The sequence below is a fragment of the Takifugu rubripes genome, chromosome 19 (genome assembly GCF_901000725.2).
Source record: "Takifugu rubripes chromosome 19, fTakRub1.2, whole genome shotgun sequence".
NCBI classification, from domain to species: Eukaryota; Metazoa; Chordata; class Actinopteri; order Tetraodontiformes; family Tetraodontidae; genus Takifugu; species Takifugu rubripes.
The window spans coordinates 13,460,495-13,487,912 of record NC_042303.1 but is presented as its reverse complement, the minus strand read 5'-3'; the positions used below and the strand labels follow the sequence as shown (position 1 = coordinate 13,487,912).

Sequence of the window (27,418 nt, the reverse complement as noted above, 5' to 3'; positions counted from 1 at the left end):
TGTTCTCTTCACTCAGTTATTACAACCCAGCTAACTATTAGTAATAGGATTGTTTAATAATCTCGGGATTTACGTACAACGTTTGTTAGTAGAAAGTTTCCAGCTTCTGACTCCCCGGACCTCCTTGATGACACGCCGGGCTCCTTTAAGGCACTAGACACCGGTTGATTCGAGAAATCTGAGTGGTGTGTCGGAGGGTGGCGCTTGGACAGCCAGTGACAGTGACAGGAGGCCATGTGAGGAAAGGACTCCGGGGGCTGCCGAGATCAGCAGGAGGTCATCGGGATCCGTGCAAGACGCTCACCGCGGCGCCGCTCCGCTCCGCTCCTCCGGAGCTCTTCAATATTTAGAAATCCATTTACAAAAGAAAAGAAAGATTGACCTGGAGAGGCGTTTGAGTTGGACAATTAATAGAGTGAGTTTACCGGACTGTCCTCGCGGGCTTTGGCGCCGTGACAACGCGGTGGTCGCTTCTGAACTCCAGGAAGTGTTTTTCTTTGTCGGAGTTTTTTTTTTTTTTTTGTTTGTTTGTTTTTGTTGACTTTTCCCTCTTTGGACCAGCCGGCGTGAACATGTTTCAGAATGGAAACGAAACGGAGAAAGCCTCTCTGAAGCCTGAGCCGGACTCCCAAGAGGCCAGACCGCCGAGACTTCCGGTCGTTCCCCGGGGGGACGCGAGCGGCGGCTCCGCGCACTTCCTGCTGCCCGTTTATCCCAAACTGGAGATAAAGCGCCACGCAGTGACGGACGATTATAAAGTCTCCAGTCGGGTTCTGGGTTTAGGGATCAATGGGAAAGTCCTGGAGTGCTTCAACAAGAAGAGCTCGGAGAAGTGCGCACTGAAGGTACCGAACTCACCTTTGGCCAAAGATCCACTCAACTCATTACGGGCTGACGGTCAATAAAAGGTTCTTGGGTAACATTAGGACCGTGTAACACAGTTTAAACAGCTGCAGTGAAGGATAACATGTAAATAAACTAAGGTGAACATTCATAATGCTTCCACAACTGCAGTTTAGTTCAAATATTCCTTCCGCTTAATAATTCCTTCAACATCTTGCCGCAGGTGCTCAGAAGGTCTTCCAACACCGCGTCTGTCTATACGCTGAGTTTATAGGGCTTAGATGGCTTTTGAAAAGGCTTTGGCACTGAGCTCATGCACCTGAGCTGCAGGGGTCATCGGGCTTCCAGCTGCCATCACCAGGCTGCAAAATCATTGGGATTCTGCTGGTTAACTGTGATCCATCTGGGTCCGAGCCCAGAACACACACACACAAACACGCACAAAGCGAAGAGTTTGTAGTTTGATATCATAATGTCACTGCGTTGATGTCATAATGTCGATATGAGGCTGTAACATGAGGAAGAGGAGTGGGGGAGTCCACGGTTCGTTAATTAAGTGTTGCTCTTAATGCTTAGCATCACAGATGGGTGTAGGTTCAATCTAATTTGTAGTGCTGGAAGAGAGCCCTTTGTTTTAAGTAGTGCAGTTAAACTCATCAGGATATGTGTGGATTCCCCTGCACGTCCGAGCACCGTCATTAATGTCATCAGAACTGGTAGATGTAAGGTGAATAATAACATGATAGTAACGCATCATAACGAGCGGGTCACAACTCTTTGGACAGTTTGAAGAAGACGGTGATGCTAAAATAGAGTTACAGGAATCATGAAGGTATGAAGGAGGTCAGCGGCACTGACAAATGATCTATGTTTGGAGATGAGGCAAGCCTGCGCGGAGCCTAACTGGGCCACTTGGTTTCAGTCTCGAGTCATAGAATTCAAAATAATCTTTACAGTGGATAACTGGGCACCGCGAGGAAACCGTGCCGTTAATGGGCCGTTTGGACACCGCTGCGTCCTGATGCTGATCGGACTTCAGACAGCTGGTGTTTCGTTCCCAGCATGACTCAAGTTCCAGAGCGTTTGATGAGTTTCTTTAGAAGATCAGTAAGACGTGGAAGTCATGTGGTGTTGCGCTGTGCTGACTGGGGATTTTGTTGGAATTCACCTATGATGTCAAGAAAACAAGAAAACACAAATCAATCATGTGCCAATTATACATCTGATATGTCTGATAGTAGTCATAGGTTATTATCAGCTTATTTAAAGTTTAGGACTGCTGAAGCCTGTTGCCACGAGGCTGTATACACACATAAAACCACAGATAGTAGCTAGAGGTTCATTTGTGAGGGGATGTAGATTTTACACCTCCCACAACTTCCTGAATTCATTCATTTCTTCTACGTTCTGTCTCATTTGTGTTGAACATGTAGACCATTAATTTCTTTCTTTTTTTTTCCTGCAGTAGTACGTTACATTTAGCCCCGACTGGTCCTAATTTAGAGTCCCAAATCAGTTCAGATGTTCTGATCAAGAACCTAATGACCCACTTTCAACTGAATTTAAGCTTAAAACCCTAGTGAATTAAAAAGGTTAATTAGTAATACGGAACGGCTGTGCTGCCTTTGTGCTCCAGTACAGCCCTGGGAGCCCGCTTCAAACCTAAAAAACCTGTAAGGTTTGTGTCAGCAGTTATCTGACAGCACAAAACTGATGTTGATGTTGTTAGCATGTGGACTTAGCAGCAAAGCTGCTTGTTATAGAAGACAAAAACCATAATTATCAACTGTATTTCACTGGCACCACTTTATTAGCGCGCATTGTAAAGATAAGAACCCTTAAATTTTGACCAACAATCCAATGACTGCAATAATAGTTGGCAAACATGTCGGACCGATACGCACGCGTGTTCTAAGGCCGTATTAGTGTGTCTGTTGACAGAGGTTGAGGTAGGGGCCCGTGGAGGACGTGTTTGATTGTTCGCTCTCCTCCATGCTGCCTCATATAGGAAGAGAGCCCATCAGATTATCTGCCATTCTCACAGCCGACCAGGTCCACTCACTGGTCCCTTTTTATTGTAGCCAATCTCACCGACGGCAGGAAATTAAGGCCCCCGCCTCGCATGGCCGTCGTAAATCTTCAGAGGACACAGTAGAAGAAACAAAACCTGCCTGCTGCGTTTGCACAAGCAACAGTACCGAGAGATAAACCAGCGGAAGTGCTCAGCTTGTATTTTCCACACGCCTGCTGCTCAAAAGCAGCCTTCACTTCCTCTTTGTCCTCACTGACCTAAAAATAAGACCCTGTGAGCGAACCTGTCTCACCATCCAGGAGCTTCTGATTGAAGCCATTTCCTTTGAAATCACTATCAATCGATCTTTGACCTTTGAAGACAAGTTGGTTGCTGGAACAGCTACAGCACGCAGGTGTAGTGTGTGAGTGTGCGCGCGCGCGTGCGCACGTGCCTGTGTGCAGTATATGTGTGCAACATGGTAGTGTGTGATGGATGGATCACTAAGATCACTGTCATATCCCAAAATACACCGTGACCGATGGTGTGTGCTATGTCAAGGCCCACCACCTGCTGCTGTGTGTGCGTGTGTGTTTACGATTGCTAGCGAGCAATGGGCATTTCAAAGTTCCTTTAATCTTCAATGTCCAAGTTTCAACCCTTTCTTTTCATTTATCAAACTACCAATATTAATAATGGAATATTAATTCAAATCCTTTTATCTCCAGTATTATACCTGTGTGTTGCTTCTATTTCTCTCCTCTTGTCCCGTGTCTTCATCAAAGATGGACAACTTAATGTGACTTATTTACTGAAAGACAAAAGTCCTCCTCTGATTTGGGTTCCCAGATTCTTTACGATTGCCCCAAAGCCAGAAGAGAGGTGGAGCTCCACTGGCGGGTGTCCGGAAGGCCGCACATCGTTCGCATCATCAGCTTGTACGAGAACATGTATCACGGGAAGAAATGCCTGCTGATCATCATGGAGTGGTAGGATCCCCCTTTTATTCCCGTCTTGTTTGCTTGGCGGAACAAGACAGCACGAACACGCTATGACACGTTATTCTTTATTCACGGTGATGGAATTGTGTGTGTCTGACAGCATGGAGGGAGGAGAGCTGTTCAGCCGAATCCAGGCGAAGGGAGACCAGGCGTTCACTGAGAAAGGTGAGAGCTGCACGGTCCCCAAACGCATCGCGGGGAACGTGTTGCAGGCCTGTTCCTTTATGCGCTTTCTATTTTCTGGGAGTGCTGCCGGTTTGAGACATTGTTTTCCTCCGTCCTTCCCAGAGGCTTCTGAGATCATGCGGGACATCGGCACGGCCACCGACTACCTCCACCGCTTCGACATCGCCCACAGAGACATCAAGGTGCATAGAAGAGAGGAGGAGGTCACTTTTACCTGTGGAGATGACGGCCAGCTCATTGGTTCTCTCTTCCTTGTCTCCTCCCCAGCCAGAGAACCTGTTGTACACATCCAAAGATAAAAACACCATCCTCAAATTAACAGACTTTGGCTTTGCAAAGGAGACCACACTTCACAACCCCCTACAGACCCCCTGTTACACGCCATACTATGTGGGTGAGTAAGTGTGACAACAAAGTGTGTATTTCCCCCACGTACAGCAACCAGCAAGTGAAATACACCCGGTGTGTGTCAATAAAAGTGCGTTTCGTTAACAATTGCATTGCGTTTTTGACTGATTCTGTTTGTCGCTGATAAGCTCCCGAGGTTTTGGGGCCAGAGAAATATGACAAGTCATGCGACATGTGGTCTCTGGGCGTCATCATGTACATCCTGTGAGTAGACGCGGAGCCGAACATGTTGAGGTACTGGACAATAAATGTGGTTATGAGTGCTTAAAAAACGAATTGCATTGGCAGGCTGTGTGGCTTCCCTCCGTTTTACTCCAACACTGGCCAGGCCATCTCTCCAGGGATGAAACGCAGGATCAGGATGGGCCAGTATGAGTTCCCCAACCCGGAGTGGGCTGAGGTGTCGCAGGAAGGTGAGAGAGCAAACACGTATGATAAACACGACATGATGGTGGTTTTCTGATGGATCGGTCCACAGCTACAAGTCGCCTGGATGAATGATATACACGTTTGAGGATGACGCATTATTCTGGAACGTGAACCTATGCGCAGCTGCGTCCGCCCCGGCGACTTAGCTGTTTGTCCTCATCAAAGACATTCTCATAAACCAACCCTCTGAATGTAATCAGATCTAGCCCCACTCCCACGTGCACTTCCCGGCACGTTCCTCCAGTTCTAACCATAGGCTCAGCGTATTACTGTGTCCAAACTCCGCCGCCACTTACGTAACCCAGGTAACTGATCGTCAGCTCTGTCAGGGCCAGTAGCGAGCAACGGTTTGAAGATTTCTTTTCCTGTTTGGTAACATTGACCTGGAGGTCAACTCACCATCTTTAACTGCTGTTTTAGAGGCTGTAAGCATCAGTGTCTGTTTATGTGATTTTCTTGACTCTCTTATTCTTTGTAGCCAAAAGCCTGATCCACCGTCTCCTGAAGACAGACCCTAATGAGAGAATGACCATCACACAGTTTATGAACCACCCCTGGATCAACGTACGTAAGCGTTTCAGTGCCCGTGTGCACCGAAACGTCCACTTCCTGTGCTGATGTCTGTTTGCGCAACTGCTCACTGGTGTCTGCATGTGTTTTTACTCTGCAGAAGTCCATGGTTGTTCCCTCCACTCCGCTCCACACCACCCGCGTCCTGACCGAGGACAGAGCCATGTGGGAGGACGTGAAGGTTAGAACCGCACCAGCACTGACCCTCTCTGGTCAGACACTTGCATTACAGCCTGGTGCCATGGTGCACACAATAAAATGTGGAGAGGTTCCCTTATTATCAACATTGTAAATCTCATAAAACAATTTCCCCCTAATGCTGTTGCACTGAGAAACATCTAAGCACACATCTGTTTGCCTTCTCTGCTTTCAAACATGTCCACAGTCCAAGGTGCAGTTGCGTCACGGTGACATCATCTGGGTTTACAAAGATCCTTTGATAAAATTTGGACTTTTATCTGTTGCCTAAGCAACAGCGTTTTTACGTGCCCTGAGTAAATAAACAGTGTAAAGAAGATTTAGGGTAGAATACAAATACATATACAAATAAAGTTTTCTGAGCTGAGCTACGTTTACGTCTAACATGTGTTTAAATTTATATGTACGTATTTTAGTGTAGGGGAATCATTAAAATCCTACAGGTTACTTTTTGCCTGTTAATCAATGTGTAAAACTCCAGTTCTCCACGTGGTGGCAGCAGAGGACACAATCCGCTCATATACGTATCAGACAGATCAAAACAATCTTAAAATACAAAATGCTGCCGCTCTTTCCAAAGTAAAATACTTTTAAACGAAGCCATTTACTGTTTGCTCTCCTATAGTCACATTGGGCTCAAATATCAGCCTTGTGAAATATCCGTTGTACAATTACGCAATCCCCCATTGCTGTAAATGTCAGCAAAAAAATCATGATTAAAATAACATTCCTTCACAGCTGAGTGAAGGCTGTCGAGTATACAAATGTGTGAATAGATATACGCAGACAATACACCATTATTTAGGTCTGCATTTGGCAATGTGATGTTTAAAAATATCACATTGTACTTTCCAGATTCTTGCCTTCTATTCTCATATCTCTCACTGCGAGTCGCTTTGGACAAAAGCCTCTGCTAAATAGCTCAAATGTAAAGCATATCAACTTTTTCTCTCAACCTTATAGCTAAGTATAAAAGCTGGAAAAGTCCAACCTTCTGATTAATGTGGTACAGCTGACATGTTCTCAGTGTTTAGTCCGATAAGAACAGAATCAGAATTGACTGGAAACGTCTCCGAGGAGCACAAAAACAGACCAAAGCAGGACAGTTTGTCATAAATTCTTTATCCCCCAAGATATCGTCTCCCTAACTGATACAAACATTTATGTCGAAATCATCCTTCACACCTGCGGAGGCTGTGCAGCCGCACTGAAAACATGCCGACCAAGACTTTAAAGGCTTGATACTCAATACGTCTGAGGACAGAAGGACTAACATGTACAGTCTGTTCAGTCTGGCGTCAATGCGATGAATCGCACACTGATTTTATAGTGTCTGATAATGTTGTGTCAGCCAGTAAAACAAGGCTTTAACCAGCTTACAGCTCGGATTTGCAGCGGATTCTTTTTAAACGGTTGGGTTTTTTTCTAAAATGGAGGAAATGAGTTCACTCATATACAAAAAAAAGGTGCCGTGTGTCTAAATGTTGGGGCAATACATTGCGTTTAACTTTTTGAGCAATACATGGCTACCGTAACAATCCTATCTCCCTTTCTCAAACAATAACCGGTCTGTGTTTCTCCATTCAGCTTTGCAACATTTCCCTGTTTTGTGATTTTCTTGTATCGGACTGACACAACAAAGGTCACAGACTGAACTATACTTGATTTCAACCAATATATTTGTCATTAAGGGATTCTTAAACCTGCTCAAAATTATTCTTCGACAAATATGATCCACAAAAAGGAAATTGTAAGATCCTTTCCAGCTAGTTTGGTCATAAATTAATAATTAAAGTTATTTTTCCCCTCCGTGTGATGTCATTTCCTCTGGTTTAAACACATGAAACGCACCTGTCTGCTGACGAACTCAGCAGATTCCCATAAAGACGGGGTCTCGATCTCGAACATCTGGTGGAGGAGGCAGAAATAGGTGCCCAGATGGGCAGCATTTGATTGGGATCAGTTTGAGGAGGCACCAGCCCACCTGGTGACGGTGTAGTGTGTGTAAAGCTCTCCTGTCCTGTACACGCCTCCCGCTAACCCTCCTGTCCCCCTGTCACAGGAGGAGATGACCAGCGCTTTGGCCACCATGCGCGTGGATTACGACCAGGTGAAAATCAAAGATCTCAACACCTCCAGCAACCCACTGCTGAACAAGAGGCGCAAGAAAGCCGCTGCGGGGGCCAAGGAGGGCTCGACGTGTCAGAATCAATGAGACCACAAGGGGGAACCGCGGCCGCAAGGACAGCCGATGTGGAGGGATAATCTCTGACATTAATGAACGCCAGATTCACACCGGCGGGGGCAGGATGGTAGTGAGGTGTGGAGACGAACGTGTCAGCTGCCTCAACTGTGTTTAAAGGTTTTTATCTTTGTATGTTGTTTTTTTTAGACCATACGTGTTTTTAAAGTGCCTCTTTGCAGACGTGAAGTGTTTGTTTTGAATATGTGTGTGCGCGTGTCTCCGTGAGTGTGTGAACGTGTGAGTGTGCTGAACACGGTGTCTGGTTTTATGTTTTGTCCTGCTATTGTCTGTTTTGTGCTCGATCCTGACTGCTGCAGATCTCTGACCTCACGGTGGAGCCCCGGATCTGTGGGGTTGTGACACTTATATTGACAAAGGTTCAGTGTGTGCGTGTGCGTGCGTGCGTGCGTGTGTAGTCAACGCAGTTGAGTAAACTTCTTTCAATCAGGGCTGCGGTCTTGACTTTCAAAGCTAAGTTGCTCAGCCTTTAGTGGCGGAAATTTCGTATCCAAGCTGAAACCAACAGTGTGTGAAAACCTCAATGGTCCAAACTGCTGAGAATAAAGTACAAACTGAGGTAAATATGCTTGTTTAGTGTTTTGTTTTCATGTGCTCCTTGGAACTATTGCCTTTGTAGTGGAGTCCTTTGCTATAAATAGCAGCGGCAGAACAGTTATGTGGGACGCGACCATCTGACTGGAACTGAAAAAGGTCAGCATTAATATGTTTAGATTACATGGCACGCACCTTTCCCCCACTTGGATCACGTGGTGCCCGTGCAGTATTTAGGGGATAGGTGAGGGAGGGTCGGTCATAACAACGACTCGGGCTCCGTGACGTAAGCGCAGGACGTGTCAGATCCAGGTCCTTCCAGAGCCCTCAGCTGTCGTTTCTCATCAATCATCCCCAACTGGATCTGAAAAACCCAAAGAGATGTTCCCTTGTGGAATTTTACAGCCTGTTGCAAAACGGCGTGTTTCTTCATGGGGTGACACGGTGTTTTTCCTTGTTCGGTCAGGCTTTTCACAGACAAGAGCATTTACAGCTGAAACGGGTTGACGCAACGTCGTCTGGTTCACCTGCTACCTGACGGAATTACAGGAACAGAAAAGTCCCTCTGATGCCTGAGTCATGCTCCTCGGTTGCTAGGTGATGCTGAGGTTCAGGTGAAACGTCACATAGGTCCACACACACACAAATATGAGTATCTTCTAAAACCATGGGCTGTCATTAATGGTCGTCAGTCAGACAAAAGCCTGTGGAGATTACGCGATGAGTCAGGTGAGTCGTTAGGGTCACATGTCCCTGAGGAACGTGGAGCGTTTACGCCCGGGTGTGAATGGGCTTTTAGCTGAAGAAAGGTGAGGCCCATTGCCCCAGCCTGACAAAGGCGGCTTATTGAACCCCTCTTTCACACTCCTCGTCTTTCCTCGTCTGCGAGCGAGTGACCTTCGCTCTTGAGGTGCAGGCGAACAGCTGAGTCCTGTCCAGGGGGGTTAGATCTCCTGTGTTGAGGCATGCGCCTGCAGAGGTCCGAGCAATGTTGCTGCACCGGACAGCGAACACATTATTGCACAAACATAAAGACAGAAATTGTCTCCATTAAAAGGGGTTAATCTAAACTTTGGGTTGGTGCTGAGTGACAAAAGCTGTTTACGTGGATGAATGTTGCAAGGAGAAGCAGGGAAACATAGGCAGGAGAACAAGTTCTGCAAGTTAGACTCTTCCTGGATGTTTGGAATTTCTGATATTCACCAGCTCATTCAAACATGGTCGGGCACACACCCATCAAGCAGCTTGAATATATTCCTCCGTCTCAGGCCCTTCAAAGTTTCCTAGAGGCTACTCCTGATAAACTGATGTAGGTCTTGACTCAAGTATCAACTGGAGAATAATCACGGACACCAAAACCTGGATTCCTTCTCAGCACCACGAAGTTTAATGTCTTAATTTTGGTTTGTTAGATTTCAATTGCATTTTAAATTTAGTGTGGATGTATTCCATGTATCACTGGATATTATAGTTCCAAATATAAACTTGGGCGGGTGTGTACGTGTGCGCGTGGGGGTTGGTTTGTGCATCCTCGGAATTAATCCAGGTCGGACATCCCCCAGGGCAGGTGGGCGGGTATATGGGAGGGTCGGTGAGGGTAGTAGGTGAACCGCAGCCTCCTTCCATCCACTGGAGGAGAAAGCCTTCCTCCTGACCCCGAGTCTCACACACACACACGCACACACATACACACACTTGGTGGGTGTGCGCGCACAGCGAGCGTCAGCGCTCAGCAGGCTTCTCCCGCAACCACAAGCGCTCCAGGCAGACGTCCGCGATGAGAGGCTGCTCCAGCCGGCCGAAAGCCACGCAGAACCAGGGCAGAGCGGGTAAGAGTGATCGCTGTCGGGGTTTCGGGAAGTGGGAGTTGGGGCGCAAACGGGATCACGGGAGGGGGGAAGATCGATGTAAACAAGAGTCCGAGAGACCTTTACCCTACAAAACAAATAAAAGCAACAATCTTTGTGTTTTTACTGTAACGAGACTGATGTGAAGGAGCGGCAGATGTTGCTGTGACGCGTAGGATGAAGATCCATCCGGATGTTTATGAGCTGCCTTAGAGAGTAAAGACAGAAATTCTGATTCTTCCTGTTAGTTATTATTGAAATGACGCCTCCGGGCGCTGAATGTGGCTGAAGACGCTGGTTGATGGGTGGGTTTAGGGTCCTGTCCTTTCTGGTGGCGGACTCTGTCAGCAGAGTCTCTGTCTGCGCTCCCCGAAAGCCGCGTTACTGTGAGGGCGACTCTGGAACCTCCTCATCCTGAACTCAACCACAATATGGCACTGGAGGAGGAGACCCTCGTCCTGCTGCAGTCGGCAGCGTGGACGGATCGCCTCATTTCACATATTTCACGCACGGGTGTGTGGCTGCAGCAGATAAGATAAACTGCTGAAAATAGCACATTAACGCATTCTGCCCGGCCCGCTCCGGCGCGCTTGTGCCACCTCTGAATCAGATTGCAGTGCGCGCTCAACTTTTGTCGTAATGATGATGCCCTTTGACCCACTTGCCTTATTTCCCACCGTCGCGGTGCGAAACGTTTCGGTCCAAAACAGTGCGTGAGCCAGAACGCGCCCACTGCAGAAAGACAGGCGCCACCTCTTCCCTATTTACCATTTGCAACACCCAATGTAATCTGTAATCTGCCATTGCTCCTTTTGTGTTGTGTAAAGCAAGATGTTGTTTCAGCTTTGGTGCTGTTCTCAGGACACGCTGTGATTTTTATCTTCTGTGTGTGACTCTTAACACCCTTAAATATACGCGCTGACTCCCTTTTTTGTGGTTTGTTCTATGAAGCGATGCTCTGTGTGCTCGTGAATGTGCGTAAGTGTGCCGTTGAGCCTATTTGTAGACCCAAGGAACATGACAGCACAGGACAGAGAGGCCTTTTAATTAGGAACCCTCCATCCTGCCATATTTAGGTCGCCCTTCACTGCAGAGACGACTCCAAAGATGAATATAATCGCGCAAAAGACGAGGCCATACAGGGCGCACACAGTCGAGCACGGAGCGCAGAGGACTTTATAGTTCAGCACTTGATCTGAGGCGGAGGAAGCAACTGAATAGTAAAATAATTGCTCCTGTGGGATAAACTGGGGTGAGCTGCCAGGCTGTGCCACAGGTGTAACAAGCACTCGGGACAGGGGCAATGCTGCCATCTCATGGAGCTTTGCGACTAAATGCTGCCACCAGTTCAGCTCGTTTCATCCCCAGGAAGAGAAGCAACTCTTCAGGTTAAGACGTTAAGAAGATAAATGTATTATTCAAGGGTGTTGGGCTTATTTTCCAGTAAGCCCTGCAGCACTGATATTGTGATATTTTAACCAACACAACATGCACACACAGTGTGTGTGAGTGTTTGTGTGAAGAGATTTTTTTGTGTAATTCTCTGTAAACATGAGTGTAGCAAGTTAATTAGTCTATATTCAGACAAAGATGAGCACCATTTTCACCTTGGGCTTTTTAATCTCATCTTCCTTCAAACGGCACACGCCAGAGTGTTCCGGGAATGTAGATTACTCAACTATCACGCAGAATCACATAGAAACTCTGGTTACATCCCACATTTTGGCATGTTTGGACGACAGTTTGCTAAAGTATGTGGGGCGGCCATGTCAATTTATTGGCAGTGATGAGTCTTGTTTGCTGGAACAAGGAAGTAGTGCTGAAAATTACTGCATTAATACGCTTGGAGATCTGTTTTAATGCAGAATAAGACTGCGGCCAAGCTTAGTGAGTCAGTGTTAGACTTTTAGCAAAATAACTCAAAAAGTTATGACCAAAATTAAATAACATCTCAAAAAGGAGATTAAATTTTGATGATGTTCTTGGATTCTGAAGGAGCTTTGAACTTTGCTCTTCCAAAGATCAAAGCCAGAAGGCTTAGCAACCTCCCTGTACAGTGGGTGTAAGTCCAATATGCAGGAATATACGTCTGTGTGTCAGGAGACCGTGCTCTCCAAGTGCTTTTTTCTAATTCTGTATAAAAAAAAATCATTGTATCTAAATGTTGAAGCAACATCACACCAGGCATTTCCTCTTTCTTAAGATACCCACATAACACGTGTTGGCATCTTAAATTGTGATATGTCCACATTATAAAAGCTAATTTATTCCAATTTTAAAAAACAGAAGCCATCCAACTAAATTACCGAATGAAAATGCATCAGGTGTGAAAGCCGCTTGTACTGGTTGAAACATATTTTTATGGACAACTTGTGCTTTTGTCGCTGTAAAAAAAAAATCCATATTAAAAATATCCTTGCGCTACATTTGGTGCTCCTGCGCCATTTCTGTAGTAATTACGGTCGGCTTTGGTGGCCTGACAGCAGCACGTGATCACGAGAGAGAGCGCGAGAGGGGGGCAGAGAGAGGGGGGGGGGCAGAGAGAGGTATGAAGAGAGGGAGAGAGACCGCCGGGTGCTCGGTAATCTCCATCCTCGCGGAGCATCGCTGATGAAACACCGGTCACCTCCAGAAGAGCATCACGGGAAAAGGTCCCGGCTTCCCGTCGCGTCCTCTTCCTCGTCCGGCGAAGACACGATGGAGGACAAAGCACCGTCGAACCCGCGCGAACTCACCCAGAACCCACTCAAGAAGATCTGGATGCCGTATAAAAACGGCCTTCCCGAAAAACACATTTCTCAGAGGAAGGGTGCGTATGACAACGTGGCGGCATTTGCTAGCATGGTGTCAACCCGGCGTCGGATAATCGGTGAACTCTGAACTGAAATTACACAACCAGTCCCACTAATAATAATGTTAATCCGCTCCTACGTGGGTCCAATTCAATGCCATCCGATGTGCTAGCTAGCAGAGGGGGCAGTTGGGTTCATGGAGTTCGGGTGTCTTGCTGCCGATGCCCCGTTGCTACACAGTTATGCAAGGTTTCACCAGCCGCGGACACAGATGAAGACTGCTCGCATCGAGGGGAAAAGACTCGTACCGGGGGCGGCCGTCTCATTGTTACCGAGTGCCAAGTCAAGCACCAGCTGTTGGTAAACAGGGATTGTGTTCCCGCAGTCACGTGAATGATGTGATCTGTGGTCACCGGGAGTTCAGTGCATCCTCACTCGCTTCAAACGGCTGGTTCGGGTGGTTCAGGGTCGGGAACAGGTTGGGTTGGGGAATTAACATCTGACATGCACACTCCGATCCACCTTCGATTTAAAAACAGTCCGATAATAATGCAGACCTTTGATTACAGTGGACGTCCACTCGAGGACGAGCCGACAACACGACTTTCTATATTATGGGATGTTTTCCTGGCTTCAACTTTAAACAAGTGCTCCCGTTGAATTGAGCACAAACCATTTTCAGTAAATGTAGATGTGCCTCTTTCAGCAACACGTGACTGGAGCCCTTTCTCCCTTTTATTTTTCATTCCAGTATGTATGACCAACTGTCCCACCCTGATCGTGACAGTAGGACTTCCCGCCAGGGGGAAAACCTATATCTCCAAGAAGCTGACGCGGTACCTGAACTGGATCGGAGTGCCCACCAGAGGTACCGGCTCGGCTGAGCGGAATGGATCTCGGTGTTTTGGGCCGAGGAACTCAATCCTTTGTGCTTTTTCCTCTTTTTACGTAGAGTTCAACGTTGGGCAGTACAGGAGAGAGTGCGTGAAGATCTACAAGTCCTTCGAGTTCTTCAGTCCAGACAACGAAGAAGGGCTGAAGATCAGAAGGTAACGGCTCACGCTGGCAGAGCTACAAATACCTACATCTAAACATTTCCTTGGGATTTCATTCTTTTTTTTTGGTTACAGACAGTGTGCTTCTGCTGCGTTGAACGACGTTCGACAGTATCTCACGGAAGAAGAAGGACAGGTTGCGGTTTTTGATGCAACAAACACCACCAGGGAAAGGAGAGAAACCATCATCCAGTTTGCAGAGCAGAACGGCTTCAAGGTAGCGCGCGGCGTCGCAGCATGGCGTCACGTTGTTGTCAGTAACTAAGCTTGAGTCGCCCTTCCCTGCCCTCAAATGTAGGTTTTCTTTGTTGAGTCTGTGTGCGAAGATCCAGATGTGATCCAGGAGAACATCGTGGTGAGTGCCGTTTATCCTGTTTTAGTCAGCCCGTGTTTGCCACCTGCTCACTCGGCTTATGTTTCCGGTTCTGTAGCAAGTGAAGTTGGGTAGTCCCGACTACACAAACTGCAACACGGAAGAAGCGGTAGAAGACTTCATGAAGAGGATCAAGTGCTACGAAAACTCCTACGAGACCCTGGATGAAGCCCTGGACAGGTGAGATGCGTGTTTCCAGAAACTTCAGGATAAGGTCGTTTATATTCAAAGGATTAAAGGATTTGGTTGCTGCCTGACGTTTTAGGGATCTTTCATACATCAAAATCATGGATGTTGGTCAGAGGTACATGGTGAACCGGGTGTTGGACCACATCCAGAGTCGGATCGTCTATTACCTCATGAACATTCATATCACTCCGCGCTCCATCTACCTGTGCCGCCACGGCGAAAGCGAGCTCAACGTCAAGGGTCGAATCGGGGGGGACTCGGGCCTCACGTCCAGGGGCAAAGAGGTACACCAAAGCAAAATATCTGCCGTGCCGTTGTCTTAAACCCAAGACGCACATGTTTATTTACATTTCTTTCCCCTTCCGTTCAGTTTGCGAAGAAGCTGGGTCAGTTCATCCACTCGCAGAGTATCGGAGACCTGAAGGTGTGGACCAGTCAGATGAAGAGGACCATCCAGACGGCTGAGGGTCTCAGCGTGCCCTACGAACAGTGGAAGGTCCTGAACGAGATCGACGCGGTGAGTGGTGGAGTTCTGCTGCCGCACGGCCACGGTTGGGGTTTTCTTAACGCTCGAGTCCAACCCGCACGCCGCCTCGTTTCAGGGCGTTTGTGAGGAGATGAGGTACGAGGAGATCCAGGACCACTATCCTCTAGAGTTTGCTCTGAGGGACCAGGACAAATACCGTTATCGATACCCCAAGGGAGAAGTGAGTGGCTGGAACTGGAGTTGTGTAGCAGAGCTGTGTCATTTGTAAGAACACATCAGACCATAACGATTATGAAACGTGCATCCATTCATTTCTGCTAATGAGGTTTCAGCCTCCTGGATTTGGCTGAACACCGACGAATAATAAACAAAGACTTCATGTCGGTGTCTGTTTCTGCCAAATATGTGGAAGGTTGTTTGCTGAATGGCTGACTGACAGCCCTCCCCCCAACACACACACACACACACACACACACATGCAGTCTGCTGTGTTTGTCTTGTTATTCCTCCGTTAGTGTTGAAACATGGAAGAAATGCTACAAAAGTTTGTGTTCTGTTTTCAACGCCTTGATCTGGGTTGATCCTGTCTTCTTTTTTGACCCAGTCCTACGAGGATCTGGTGCAGAGGTTGGAGCCAGTAATCATGGAGCTGGAGCGTCAAAAGAACGTGCTGGTCATCTGTCACCAGGCTGTCATGCGCTGCCTGCTCGCCTATTTCCTGGACAAGACGGCAGGTCGGTTCTTGACCAGACCTGAAGCACGGGGTGCTTTTCTGGAACACAACAATGCCATTAAAGACACACACACACACTCACACACACACACAAAACAGTTGTGCTGCCTTTGAATTCTTAAGTGCTGAGCAGCATTGTTGGAAACAGATGAACTGTGGCTACATTCCCACACAAGCTAAACACCCTCAGCTCCATATTATGACTCGATGAAAGCTTTGAGTTTTATATATATATATTATACAGGTTGATATGGTGTGTACATTAGAGTTACACATTTCTAAATCTTACTTTCGCTTCTGTTTGAGGATGTTGGATGTCTTTGTTCTGTTTCCACAGAAGAGCTGCCATACTTGAAGTGCCCCCTGCACACCGTGCTCAAGCTAACGCCAGTGGCCTACGGTAGGATTGCCCCGTACCGTCACAGTAATCACCATGAGAAAATAGATTTTCCTGCCTAACATATAGCTAAATGTTGCCCCATATTCTCCAGGCTGTAAGGTGGAGTCAATCAGCCTGAACGTGGAAGCGGTCAACACGCACAGAGAGAGACCGGAGGTGGGTGTAAATTCACAGCCGTGTAGCAGAAACACTCCTTGTTTTCAGGTCAGGGTGACTCACACGGGCAGGTGTCCGGCTTCACAGTTCTAAATCTTGATTCCAGTCTGAAAAGCCAGCACTGATGTTTGTATAACCCCCTGCTGTAAGGTGGTAACCAGCAAATATTTGTACGGGATTACGGGAGGATTATGTTGTTAGAACACAGCAGAGACTGTTTTCCTCGCCCCGCCGGTGCGTCGGAGAAAGGCCCCCGTAGCGAGTCGAGCCTCGGCCTCGGCGTTTCCTTTTGAACTGCATGTGTCCCGTGAACTTTGCCCATCACTGTGATTCTTCATTTTTGTCTTGATCAAACAGAACGTAGAGGTGACGCGGATGTCGGAGGAGGCGTTGATCACGGTGCCAGCTCACCAATGAGCCGCTCCTCCCCCCGACTCCCACTCCTCCCCCCTTTCCCACAGACTCACCAGTGCTCCACGTTACTCTTATCTCCTTGCCTGTGATCCAGTTTATCTTGGATTATTAATGCTATGATGCGAATCGCGTGTCACAATCATTCTCCTATTTTTTGGAGATCAAATCAAACTTGTTTTTCTTTTATAGGCTGCGGCAGACCTGACTGTGACTCAGTGGTTTTTGTTGAAGCAGTTAATGTTAGCGTTAATTTTGTTTTAATTTAAACTAATTTTAATATCACATGATGCATATTTCTGGTAGTGGACATGATTTTAAATGCATTGCACAATGACACCAGGCTAAATGTTGCACATGAGAATCAATTCCATGTTTGTCTCCTCATGAAATGTTCTTAAGGTGTCCAACACTGTAACAATGAAGACACTTTGCGGCCTGTTTGGGTTTGTTTTTTTTAGTTTTGTTTAGTCTTTTGAAAAATGTCTGCTCAGAGTGGAGATATCTCTGTCAAATACCTGTTAAATAAACTTGACTCTTCCTTGTCCTGTATACTCCTCACACGCTTCCTGTGCATCATTTTAGAGCATCTGACACAAACATTAGGAGCCGGGTTTGAAGCATCTGTGCACAGGTATCCTGCTGCAGCGGTGTTTTCCCCTTTAATTGCCTACAAATGTCCAGCATTGTCTACTTGCTGCTTTCTAAGCAAGCTGAGGATCAAAACTGGTCCATTCCATCAAATTAAACAAACAAAAAATCCTGCTGAGCTGCAATTGGTGGATGATTAAATCCTCAAAATGACTTCTCATTTATATAAAACTCATGTCTGTGACTGTTTAAAGTCCTCTTCCGCAGCATCATCGGGGTTATTTTCAGCTCCTGGTGCGTTTCTATGTTCTGGTTTTATTTTCCCCAACAGCACCTGACGATGCCGTGTTCCTGTTTCAGAATGTGAACATCCACCGCACGCCCGAAGACGCCCTGCAGACCGTCCCTCCTCACCTCTGAGCTCCCGCTGCGTCCTGCCTCGGGCCTCTGCAGCCTTATCCCGACCTGCTCCCGGCGAAGCTTCTCCCCCTCTCTCACCTCGGAACGCTGCAATAACGGGAGCAGTTGAAGATGAAGGAGCCGACTCAGACCGACCTGCGTGTTTGGGTGTTTGGACGCTGCACAGAATGTTTCTGCACATTTTAACTATGACTGTCGGCGTGTCTTTCTGAAACGTGTTCAGCTTTGTTCGTGCAATTGTCGCCCGGTCTGTGGCGACCATGAAGAGATTATTCTTCAACTGTAGTGATTCATTGAAGAAACGTGCCTCCGTTGTTATTAGCAGTCACTTTAGTCTCAGCCGATTCTCCGCACAGATCTCACGGTGAAGAATTCATCGTACAAATGTGAACTACAAAGGTCTCAAGTCCTCTCCAGAATAAAGATTATTTTTTATAAATCATCCTGTCATAGCCCCTCTAGTCATTCTAACAACTCACCCAGCGGGTCTCTTCTGTGGCTGCAAGTGTTCTGCTCTCTAGTTGTCATAGTGACACCTGAAGAGAGACTGAAAGTGTTGTGGTATAAAGATGTGGGTGGTCTGAGCTCAAGACCAGCAAAAGACAAACCGGACTTTAACGGTTACGCAGGTATAAACACTTTTATTATCTTGCATCATCTCATGAAACAGCTTTGGTGGCTTCTTTGCAGACAGCTCTGGTTCCATGTTTGCGCTGAAATGCCACTCAAGACTTTTCTAACCCATCAATGGGTTTCCTGAATGGGGAAATTTTGGAGACATTTTTTTTTGACAGTAATAAGCAGACACATAAATGAATAAAAAAAAAAAAACTGGCCATTTTGTTTACAGCACATCTTCCAATCGCCCTGTATTCATAAATAACCTGATGGTGAGTTTAAGGACCCGCCTTTGTGTTGGAGATTTGCTTTTAAGATCCATAAATGAGACTGGCAAATGTTTCAATATATACAGTCATCAATATTCATGAGTACAGGGGAATGATGGATGCGGGTGTCGTCGCCAGTTTGGTCTCATTGGCCACGCTGATTGGCTGTTTACTCCTTGTGCCGACTGGCGCTTGCAGGTGTTTCCCAGCTCATGTGAAAGCACAAACAACGATGCCGTCAAAACTGCAGGAAGAGAAGTCAGATTTCAGACAGGACCACGTTCCCGAACTAAAACACGCGAGCAGCGAGCGGCTTACGTTTTTCAGGAACTCCTCGGCGACGATGCGGGCCCTGGCGTTGACCGACAGTTTCATTTCACTGATTTCCTTGTCGATCTCCTCCATGAAGTGGATGACAAAGTCCACCAGTTTGTGTTTGTACATCTGCTCCGTGTGGAAGTTGGTAATCAGGAAGCTAATATCGTATCCCTACAGCAAAAACAAACAAAAAATACATTAGTGAGACTCCTGAGCACCGGGACTCCAGAGCAGATCAGGCACCGCTGCTCTTACCTCCACTGGTTTTCTCCTCAGGATGAAGAAGTTCTCTGCTCTCATCATCATGAAGCGCATGAACTTGTGGCAAAGGATCTTCTCAATCTCATCAGCCTGAAGGTGAATTTTTAAAACATGCATACATGTTAAGTTTGTGTGAAAGGAGCAATTTAACAAAAAACCAAAAACACACCACAGCCGTGGCTGTTTCATGTACCTGTTTGACAGCGATGCTGACTCTGACAGAGTTAATGGATCCCTCAATGAGAACCTTCTCCCTGTCATTGCGACTGATGACCACAGGCTGAAGCAGCAGCTCTTTACTGCTCCTGTAACAACATCACTGTAAGTCCAAGACACGTAAAAAAACAGGCTTTGTCACTTTTGTTTGACCCTGCAGATTTCTGTGAAATACCTCCACAGACAGGATGTGGCAAGTCAGCACAGGCTAATTTTACAGCTTTACCCACACTTGGTTTTTGTTTTTTTTGTTTTCTTCTTTTTGGTTCTGACATTTTCTAATCCACATTAGCTCAAGTCTACACATGTATGACTGAAACAGCTTAGGGGCTGGAAACTTGGACGCCTAAGTAACGGGGTCTTTGACTCGACAACTGCACGTATTACACATACCTGACTTCCACCTCTGGCTTGTTGTGACGTTCCACAACCTGAGAGGAGAAATTCTCCAGACAAAGAGCAGCCTGCAAGGTTGCCTTTACGGCATTTAAATAAGGACGCAGAGTCGCTGTCTACAGGAGAAACAGACATGATAAATGTCAGAGTTCAATTAGAACTTCCTAAATGATGCAGCCATTATTGCGATCTCGGTGTATGAGCGAATCTCAGCTAACTGTAGCAGATCAGTAAAGATAGGGAGCCAGAATGATGCAGGAGATACTGCAGCTCAATTGCAATCCGCAGATTGAGAAACAACCATTAGACATGCTACAACTGTAAACTGTAGCGGATGTTATGCATATGTCTTAAATAAGATTATTTCTGATGACGGATGTAGCTGTTCACAGTTGGCTTGTCTGAATCAAATAAGAAATCTTTTTAACGTTAGATTTTTTTTAAGTCTTAAGTTGTAGAAAGAATGACAAAAAGGGCTGACAAGGGAAGACAGTTTAGTTTAGTTTAGTTTAGTTTCTGCAAAATCTATCAAGGATGCCCGTCCTCTCGTTCCACTGCATTAAACCAGAAACCGCCGCCAGTGAAATACACCAAGCAAGCTAACCGACAGAGGAATGAAACAATGCCTACAGCTGGGGCCAGCTGAAGAAGGCTAAATATTAAAGTATAAAGATACTTTGCGAGCACAAGACTTACCATTTTGTGCCGTAAAAGACGGAAGTTCCTCAGCCACGCCTGAGACTCCTCTTCCGTAAATCCAACATAGTCGTACACAGACAGGGTGCGCTTGTTTTACCTCACCTTTCTAATGAACAAGCATGTTTATCCACACACCAGTGTTGAGAGTGCTTGCTCCATTACCCCGTCTAAAGGTGTAAAAAAAACCAAGCACACCCTTGAGACAATCCATTCTGCTGGAAGCGAAGACATTTTGGAATAGTTTACCATTATTTAGACAGGTTGTAATACAATTTTAAACATAAATGTTTTATATCACCACTTGGACTCATTAAAGATTAAAATTATTTGAGGAATCGCTGTGAAGATAATATTTTTCCAACACGACAAAATATGGTACAATCCGACGATACCATTCCGCTTTTCAGTTGAAGTAATACTAACTCCTTTAATAAATGGTAACGTTTGATATTATATGTCTAATTATCGTACATAAAAGGGTACTTGTACTATAATTAACATTTCTTGATTCGTTATAAGATATTACAGGATTTTTTTTTGTATTTGATCCTCCCCCGATCATAATGGCTTATTCCAGCATGGATGCCATTCACTGACGGTAATTATCAACGTTCTTCAACATTTAAACATGATTACATTCCCTTTAGCGTGGAACCATCCTACTAACTCCATTTAAAGTCACAATATGCATGTGTACAGTGTGAAATCATTGTGGCCAGTACTCATCGACTACTACCAATAGTTTGGGCCCGTCGGGCTTTGGCTCCACGAAGCACCCAACACTAAACCTGTATTTGGGTCTTTGCTAGTTCTACTCGGTGCATTGTTAGAATGTATTTGGGAGACGCACATAAAAAGTCAGGACTCATTTTCAGCGTTATCCCCATTAATGCTTCCCGTCTGTGTTTTTATCAGGATATTAAGGCGCTGCTGGGTCTGTGCCTTCCAGCATCATGAGTGAATTAAAAGACTGCCCCCCGCTTAAATACTATGATTTCAAGCCCGTGGAGCATGTGAAGTTGTGTCCCCGCTACACGGCTGTGCTCGGGAGGTCCGAAGACGATGGCATTGGAATCGAGGAGCTGGACACCCTGCAGCTGGAGCTGGAGACGCTTCTGTCCTCAGCCAACCGCCGCTTCAGAGCCCTGGAAGAGCAGAGACAGGTAGCGTGGAGTCATCTTTGTGTCTAAATCCCTGGCGAAACCACAGGTTCTTTCATTCTTTCCGTCGTCTTTGCTCTTCCTAGATCCTCACAGATTGGCAAGACAAGAAGGGGGATAAGCGCTTTCTGAAGCTGGGGAAAGATCCAGACCCCGCCGCCTCCTCTCGCCACAAACCAAAGAAGCAAAAGTTGGAGAGCAAAGGTGGCCACGGGCTCGGTCCAGGTCCCGGGAGACCCAAATCCAAAAACCTGCAGCCTAAAGTCCAGGAGTATGAATTTACAGAGGATCCACAAGACATTCCTCGCACTCCCAAAAATGACGCACCCAACAGGTGACCCATATCAACTCCCTGTGACATCTCAAGTGTGCAACATTTACAAACTAATATCTAGCTAATGATTTCAGATTCTGGGCATCAGTCGAGCCCTATTGCGCTGACATCACAAACGAAGAGATCCGATTGCTTGAAGAGCTTCTGAAACCTCCTGAGGACGAAGCAGAGTATTTCAAAGTATGCAAAAAAAAATAAATCTGCTCATGGGTCAAATTTTAAAGCTCAATCCTTCATTTGAAGAACACCTTTGTGGTTGCTGTAATTGTGTTTAATGACCTGTTTTAACTGCTGTGTGAAACCATGGTAACGGCTGTGCTGACCATAGATCCCAGCACTGGGGAAGCACTACTCACAGCGGTGGGCTCAGGAAGATCTTCTGGAGGAGCAGAGGGAAGGAGCACGGGCTAACGACAAGAAGAAGAACCTCATGGGGGGGCCTCTGTCTGAGCTGGATGCAAAAGGTGACTTAAACAGTTATCATTTATCCTAAGTGGTAGAGCAGATATATGCAGCCAGAGCTCCTCTTGGACTGTACACAATTACTGCTAGTAGCTTTTCTTAATAGAGCAAATACACAATAATACGTTTTATTACTCACAGTCATGTAGATTGACGTCTAAATCTTCCACATACGCTACATAATACTCCTGTTTGTGCACCTCTACTGTAGAGGTGGATTCCTTGTTGAAAAAGTCAGAGTCCCAGCACGAGTCTCCAGAAGACGGATGTCCCTTCGGTCCTCTCACGCAGCGCTTGCTCCAGGCCCTTGTAGAGGTTTGTCCTAAATGCGTTGAAAACGTCTATTGTTTTGGAAGTTTAACATCAATAAAGAAGATGAGCCTGTAATTGTTTTGATTTAGGAGAACATTATATCCCCCATGGAGGATTCTCCGATACCGGACATTTTAGGCAAGGATGCTAACGACGGGGCCGGCACCTCTCCTCGAAGCCAAGGAAAAGTCTTTAGGTATTTGTGTGAAAGTCTTTAGGTATCTGTATGAAAGCAAATGTTACATATTCATTTAAATTTCTGTTGTTCCTGCTTCAGTGTTCCTCACACGCGTTCTCTGGAGGCCCGGATCAAAGAAGAGCTTGTGGCCCAGGGGCTGCTGGATTCTGAGGAGCGACCTGGGCCAGGAGGAGATTCTGAGGACGAAGTCCTGTCAGAGCTGCAGAAGAGGCAAGCGGAGCTGAAAGCCCTGATCACTCACAACAGATCCCGCAAGCATGAGCTGCTCAGGTGAGGGTAAAGACAGGCTGATAGAGTGGGAACGCTTTCAGACCCGCTCACTCAGGTATGCTGCCAACCTTAACGTGGTATTTACCACCGCCTCGCAGGTTGGCAAAAGAGGAAATGCGCAAACAAGATCTGAGGCAGAGAGTCAGGGTGGCTGACAACGAGGTGATGGAGGGATTCAGGCGAATCATGGCGGCAAGGCAGAAGAAACGCACTCCAACCAAGAAGGAGAAGGACCAGGCCTGGAAGGCCCTGAAGGAAAGGGAAAGCATCCTCAAGCTCCTGGACGGCTAGAGGGAGACAGGAAAAGATTCCAATAATGTTACATGGTCAGTGAAGAGCTGCATGAATGATGGGATGTGATAGGTTTAGCTGCAGGCCTGCATGATTATGCTGTCTTTAAGCTTTCATGTCACGTGCAACAGAAAGCTCCCCCGATCTGGAAAAATTAGTCTGCATCTGTTTTTTTTTGAGTTTGTGAGGTGACTCTTGTTTGAATTTTGTTTACAGGTTTAATTATTAAAACAACACACAAATCTTTGAGTAATAAAATCATATTGCAAAAAAATATATATCATATTGTTCCTATTTGTATTTCTATGGATTTTAATACCATTTTATTTCAACACCAAAGCAGCTTAACAGGACCTGATAATGCACAATAATGTTTGAGAAAAGAATGTTGTACAAGGACTTCAACTAGGAGAAGGTATGGAGGAAATACCCCCCCCCCCCCCCCACACACACACACACACACAAACACACACACCCCTCAGGCTTTTCTTGCTGCAGCTAATCATAAACCTGTGAAACATGTTAAACCTGCATGGAAGCTTTGATTTGGACATGTCTGGATAATAAGGCACAGTAGTTACAGCATTATTACACCATTCATCTTTTGGTGTGGCACAAAAGTGTCACGTCACCACCATTTTGAAATACGAGACAGTTGACTTTCCCATCGAATATACATCTAAATCGATATCTACCTGAGGGTCTTCGGTCACCGCCAGATGGCGCTGAACGCATTCAAGCCTCGCAACCAATTTGTGGTCGACACCCCTGTTGTATCAGCCTGTGGGGAAATAGTACAGATATTTTAATCACCTATTGTGGTCAGATCTTCCTGAAAATGTAGTCTCACCCGCTGACTTCTGGAAATTGCCAGACCTCAGCATTGCGAAAGCATGGAAAGTCTTAAAAAAAAAAAAAAGTATATTTGTGCAAAGGCCAGCTATTATTGTTTCTGACGACAAAGATGAGCGCATGTGACACACACACACACAGAGTTTAGATTTGGGTCCTCGTGTCCTCCATGCAAATCTATAAAACCATTAAATGCGTGTGGAGGCTTTTAATGACATTCACCTCCACTGAATCATCCCCGCAGGTGAATGGGAGGCTGAATGGGGGATTGTGGTGGCCCCTCAAGCCTGGGCACATCACATCGCTTTTGTTGCATTTGTGTCAATAGACCCAGGCCGAAGTGCAGGTGGATTTTATTGATGTGCTGCTCACAGACGCGCGTAAAGATGTTCATCTGCTGTTTGCACACCACAGCCTGTGTTAGACTCTTTTCTAAAACCAGTGCAGGTGCTGATGTTTCTGTAGGATCTGTGGAGTTTGATCGGCCCCACGTCCTCCCCCCAGCGTCGGTCTGAGCTCCTTTTCTGCTCGCGGACATGTTTCTACCCCTTAATGGGTTGAAGGTAAATATTTGGTCGCTAACAATGATGAGTCAAGATGTGTGGGGGACAGACTGTTGTGCGACTACTTGGGCCATTATTGGAGAACAACAATGGAAACACACTCGATGATGCCAGTGTGTGTTGTGTACACACGCAAACCTGTGCAGCTACCTTTGTTGGGCCTTCGGGCTGATCACCGTTCATTGTCTGCTCATTTGTAGAGTATAACCTCAAACCTAACAGACACAAACACACACACACACGCCTAGACACACGCACGCACACACGTCCACACCACTAACAGCCCAGATCTCCAGTCTGTTGAGGCCTCTCTGTCCATTAGCTCTTTGTACAAACGATGTCTCCTTCTCTGGGACTTTTCCTCCTACTCCACCTCCATCTCTGCGTTCTCGAGCTGGCATGACACATGAGGGGCCAGAGACAGGCTGACACACACACACACACACACACACACAGACAATCAGGGTTAAAGGGACTTAACATAAATCTGTCGACCCTTTGTGCTAATGCTATGTAAGCGTCATGCTGAATTAAAACTGCATGTGTGACATGGGAGCCAGACAGAGGTTGAGACAGCTGCTGAGGACGGCTTGTCCACTGTGAAGACCCTCTGTCCGTAGAGGCCACGCCTTAGGTCCTCTCCCTCACAGAGAACCATTGTCTTCAGCGCCGTTTCCACTCTTCTGAGATCATGGTTTGTCCTTCCCCAGAGGTTCGCTGTTGCTGTTGTGGTGAAACTTGACAGACCTCCGAGCCCCGCGAGCGGCAGGCGCGAGCATGCATCACCCCCACCCACCCACCAGGGAACCCTGCTGCTTCCTGACCCTCTTTACCTTAGGCCTGATTTGAATTCTATTTGCCTCTCATTTGCATGGCAGTTGAAGATTTTCTTGCATGTCTTCTGGTAGCTTTCATGCAAATCTTCCAGACTGGTGTTTTGTTCGTGGGTGAGCCAGGGTCCTGCCTCTACCATGTTTCTGCTGGTGAAGCACAATCAGCCGCAAGAAGCTCTTCATTTTCTGCATCAGAATCAAAGAAGCCAGGCAGATGCTAACTGGCAGGTTAGCTGCTTCCGTTGACGTTTGCGTTTCTGATAGGATAAACCTCCTGAAAGCCTCCAGTTGAAACAGCTCCAGAGACCGCACGCCAGTGGGGGAGGTCAAGATGACATGGAGATGTAGAGCTATTGGACCGGGAGAAGGCCAGATGACCACTGTAGAGGTGTGTGTAGGTGGAATGGCAGCTATATGATGGGAAAGAGTAAACACTTTCATGTCTGACTGTGATTGGAGCAGGGAGAGAAGAAGAGAAACAAAAGACTTGAACCCACAGAGGTGAGCGATATGGACATGGATGGATCCTCCTCCGGAATGATCTTTCCCTTAGCTTCATGAGTGCCTTCAGTGACCTAGAAAAACCCCCTGAAAGCAGTGGAAAGAGTGTCACGTGACTGCTGTAGATTTGTATGTTAGAGGTCAAAGCTGGGGGTGAGGTTGAGGGAGAAGTGTGATGGCAGCAGTAGGATGATGAAGGCTGGCAGGATGGTGAAGGCACAGCCTCACTGGGAAATATTTAGAGATGTGTGAAGGAGACCCACTAACATTAAAAAAACAAAACAGTGAACGAAAACACTCCCTCACCACCACTTCTCTGCTCATCCTCCCTTCATCCTGTCTCCGCTTCTCTCCCTCTCGCTTTTCCTCTCCTCTGTTATTATCACCCAGATCATTATCAGACTCATGGCTTTGGTGAGAGATTTCTGCGGCACCGCGGGGTGGGGGTGGGGGTGGGGGGGCGGCAGGAGAGAAGACGGAGACAAGAGGCCCAATAAAGTCCATCTAAATATAGAGGCTGTGAGGCCCTTTTCCCCGTGTCCTTATAAAGAGCTGGTGGTGAATCCGGATGGACAGTCTTCCTAGCTGCACCGGGAGCTGATCCCTCCCTCCAGGAATGGGAACACAACTGCTGGTGCATGGAAACACACACACACACACACACACACGGTTTTGTGAGAGAGATAGGATGGGGAGCAAGTGGGCAAATCATGTGTAGTGGAACATACTAAAATAGGAGAGGTTTGAGGAAACTTTATAAAGATGTGATAGGAGAAATGAAGGGACGGGAGAGAGATCGGCAACCAGAATACAGATGAATTTGTTTCCGTGAATGAACACTGGAGACTGAACGGACGTCATCACATTTCATAATGTTTTGGTTTCTTAAGATCTAATTCTGGCTCTTGTTTTTGTTTTTTTTAAAGGGCGACTTACTCATTTACTTTCTAGCAATATCAATAAAGTT

The 27,418-nt window shown here is 46.5% G+C and overlaps 4 protein-coding genes and 1 long non-coding RNA gene across 9 annotated transcripts; 3 read left to right on the top strand and 2 right to left on the bottom strand.

The window, feature by feature from the left end:
- Positions 1-37: 37 nt before the first annotated feature.
- On the bottom strand, positions 38-566 carry LOC115246851 (uncharacterized). The gene is made up of 2 exons (XR_003885948.1): positions 426-566; positions 38-337 (listed from the first exon to the last, which is right to left on the bottom strand). It is a non-coding gene; the product is annotated as an uncharacterized lncRNA (long non-coding RNA).
- On the top strand, positions 271-8,473 carry mapkapk3 (MAPK activated protein kinase 3). Of its 2 annotated transcripts, XM_011614087.2 has the most exons (11): positions 271-415; positions 562-845; positions 3,704-3,843; positions 3,956-4,020; positions 4,144-4,223; positions 4,309-4,435; positions 4,578-4,653; positions 4,738-4,862; positions 5,357-5,442; positions 5,549-5,629; positions 7,709-8,473. In XM_011614087.2, exons 2-11 carry the CDS (start codon positions 573-575, stop codon positions 7,859-7,861), a joined length of 1,206 nt encoding a protein of 401 aa, XP_011612389.1. In that variant the 5' UTR covers positions 271-415; positions 562-572; the 3' UTR covers positions 7,862-8,473. The 2 variants fall into 2 exon arrangements, with proteins under 2 accessions (XP_011612389.1, XP_003973561.1); XM_003973512.3 differs by having other exon boundaries at positions 334-845.
- Positions 8,474-10,043: 1,570 nt separating this feature from the next.
- pfkfb4a (6-phosphofructo-2-kinase/fructose-2,6-biphosphatase 4a) lies at positions 10,044-18,339 on the top strand. Of its 4 annotated transcripts, none has more exons than XM_003973466.3 (13): positions 10,044-10,272; positions 13,834-13,950; positions 14,035-14,131; positions 14,213-14,354; positions 14,436-14,492; positions 14,569-14,690; positions 14,776-14,983; positions 15,070-15,216; positions 15,302-15,406; positions 15,791-15,920; positions 16,257-16,319; positions 16,411-16,475; positions 17,838-18,339. In XM_003973466.3, exons 1-13 carry the CDS (start codon positions 10,221-10,223, stop codon positions 17,895-17,897), a joined length of 1,365 nt encoding a protein of 454 aa, XP_003973515.1. In that variant the 5' UTR covers positions 10,044-10,220; the 3' UTR covers positions 17,898-18,339. The 4 variants fall into 4 exon arrangements, with proteins under 4 accessions (XP_003973515.1, XP_003973516.1, XP_003973517.2 ...); XM_003973467.3 differs by lacking the exon at positions 17,838-18,339 and adding an exon at positions 16,833-17,447 and having other exon boundaries at positions 10,046-10,272; XM_003973468.3 differs by lacking the exon at positions 10,044-10,272 and adding an exon at positions 12,831-13,099.
- Positions 18,340-18,514: 175 nt separating this feature from the next.
- Positions 18,515-20,828, bottom strand: LOC101066900 (actin-related protein 2/3 complex subunit 4). Its single transcript, XM_011614088.2, has 6 exons — positions 20,672-20,828; positions 19,973-20,091; positions 19,557-19,668; positions 19,358-19,453; positions 19,103-19,273; positions 18,515-19,028 (listed from the first exon to the last, which is right to left on the bottom strand). The coding sequence occupies exons 1-6, from the start codon at positions 20,672-20,674 to the stop codon at positions 19,023-19,025; spliced, it is 507 nt and encodes a 168-aa protein (XP_011612390.1). The 5' UTR covers positions 20,675-20,828; the 3' UTR covers positions 18,515-19,022.
- Positions 20,829-21,183: 355 nt separating this feature from the next.
- Positions 21,184-23,978, top strand: tada3l (transcriptional adaptor 3 (NGG1 homolog, yeast)-like). The gene is made up of 9 exons (XM_003973469.3): positions 21,184-21,272; positions 21,590-21,837; positions 21,921-22,168; positions 22,243-22,348; positions 22,497-22,632; positions 22,842-22,945; positions 23,032-23,138; positions 23,220-23,411; positions 23,510-23,978. The coding sequence occupies exons 2-9, from the start codon at positions 21,628-21,630 to the stop codon at positions 23,700-23,702; spliced, it is 1,296 nt and encodes a 431-aa protein (XP_003973518.1). The 5' UTR covers positions 21,184-21,272; positions 21,590-21,627; the 3' UTR covers positions 23,703-23,978.
- Positions 23,979-27,418: the final 3,440 nt, after the last annotated feature.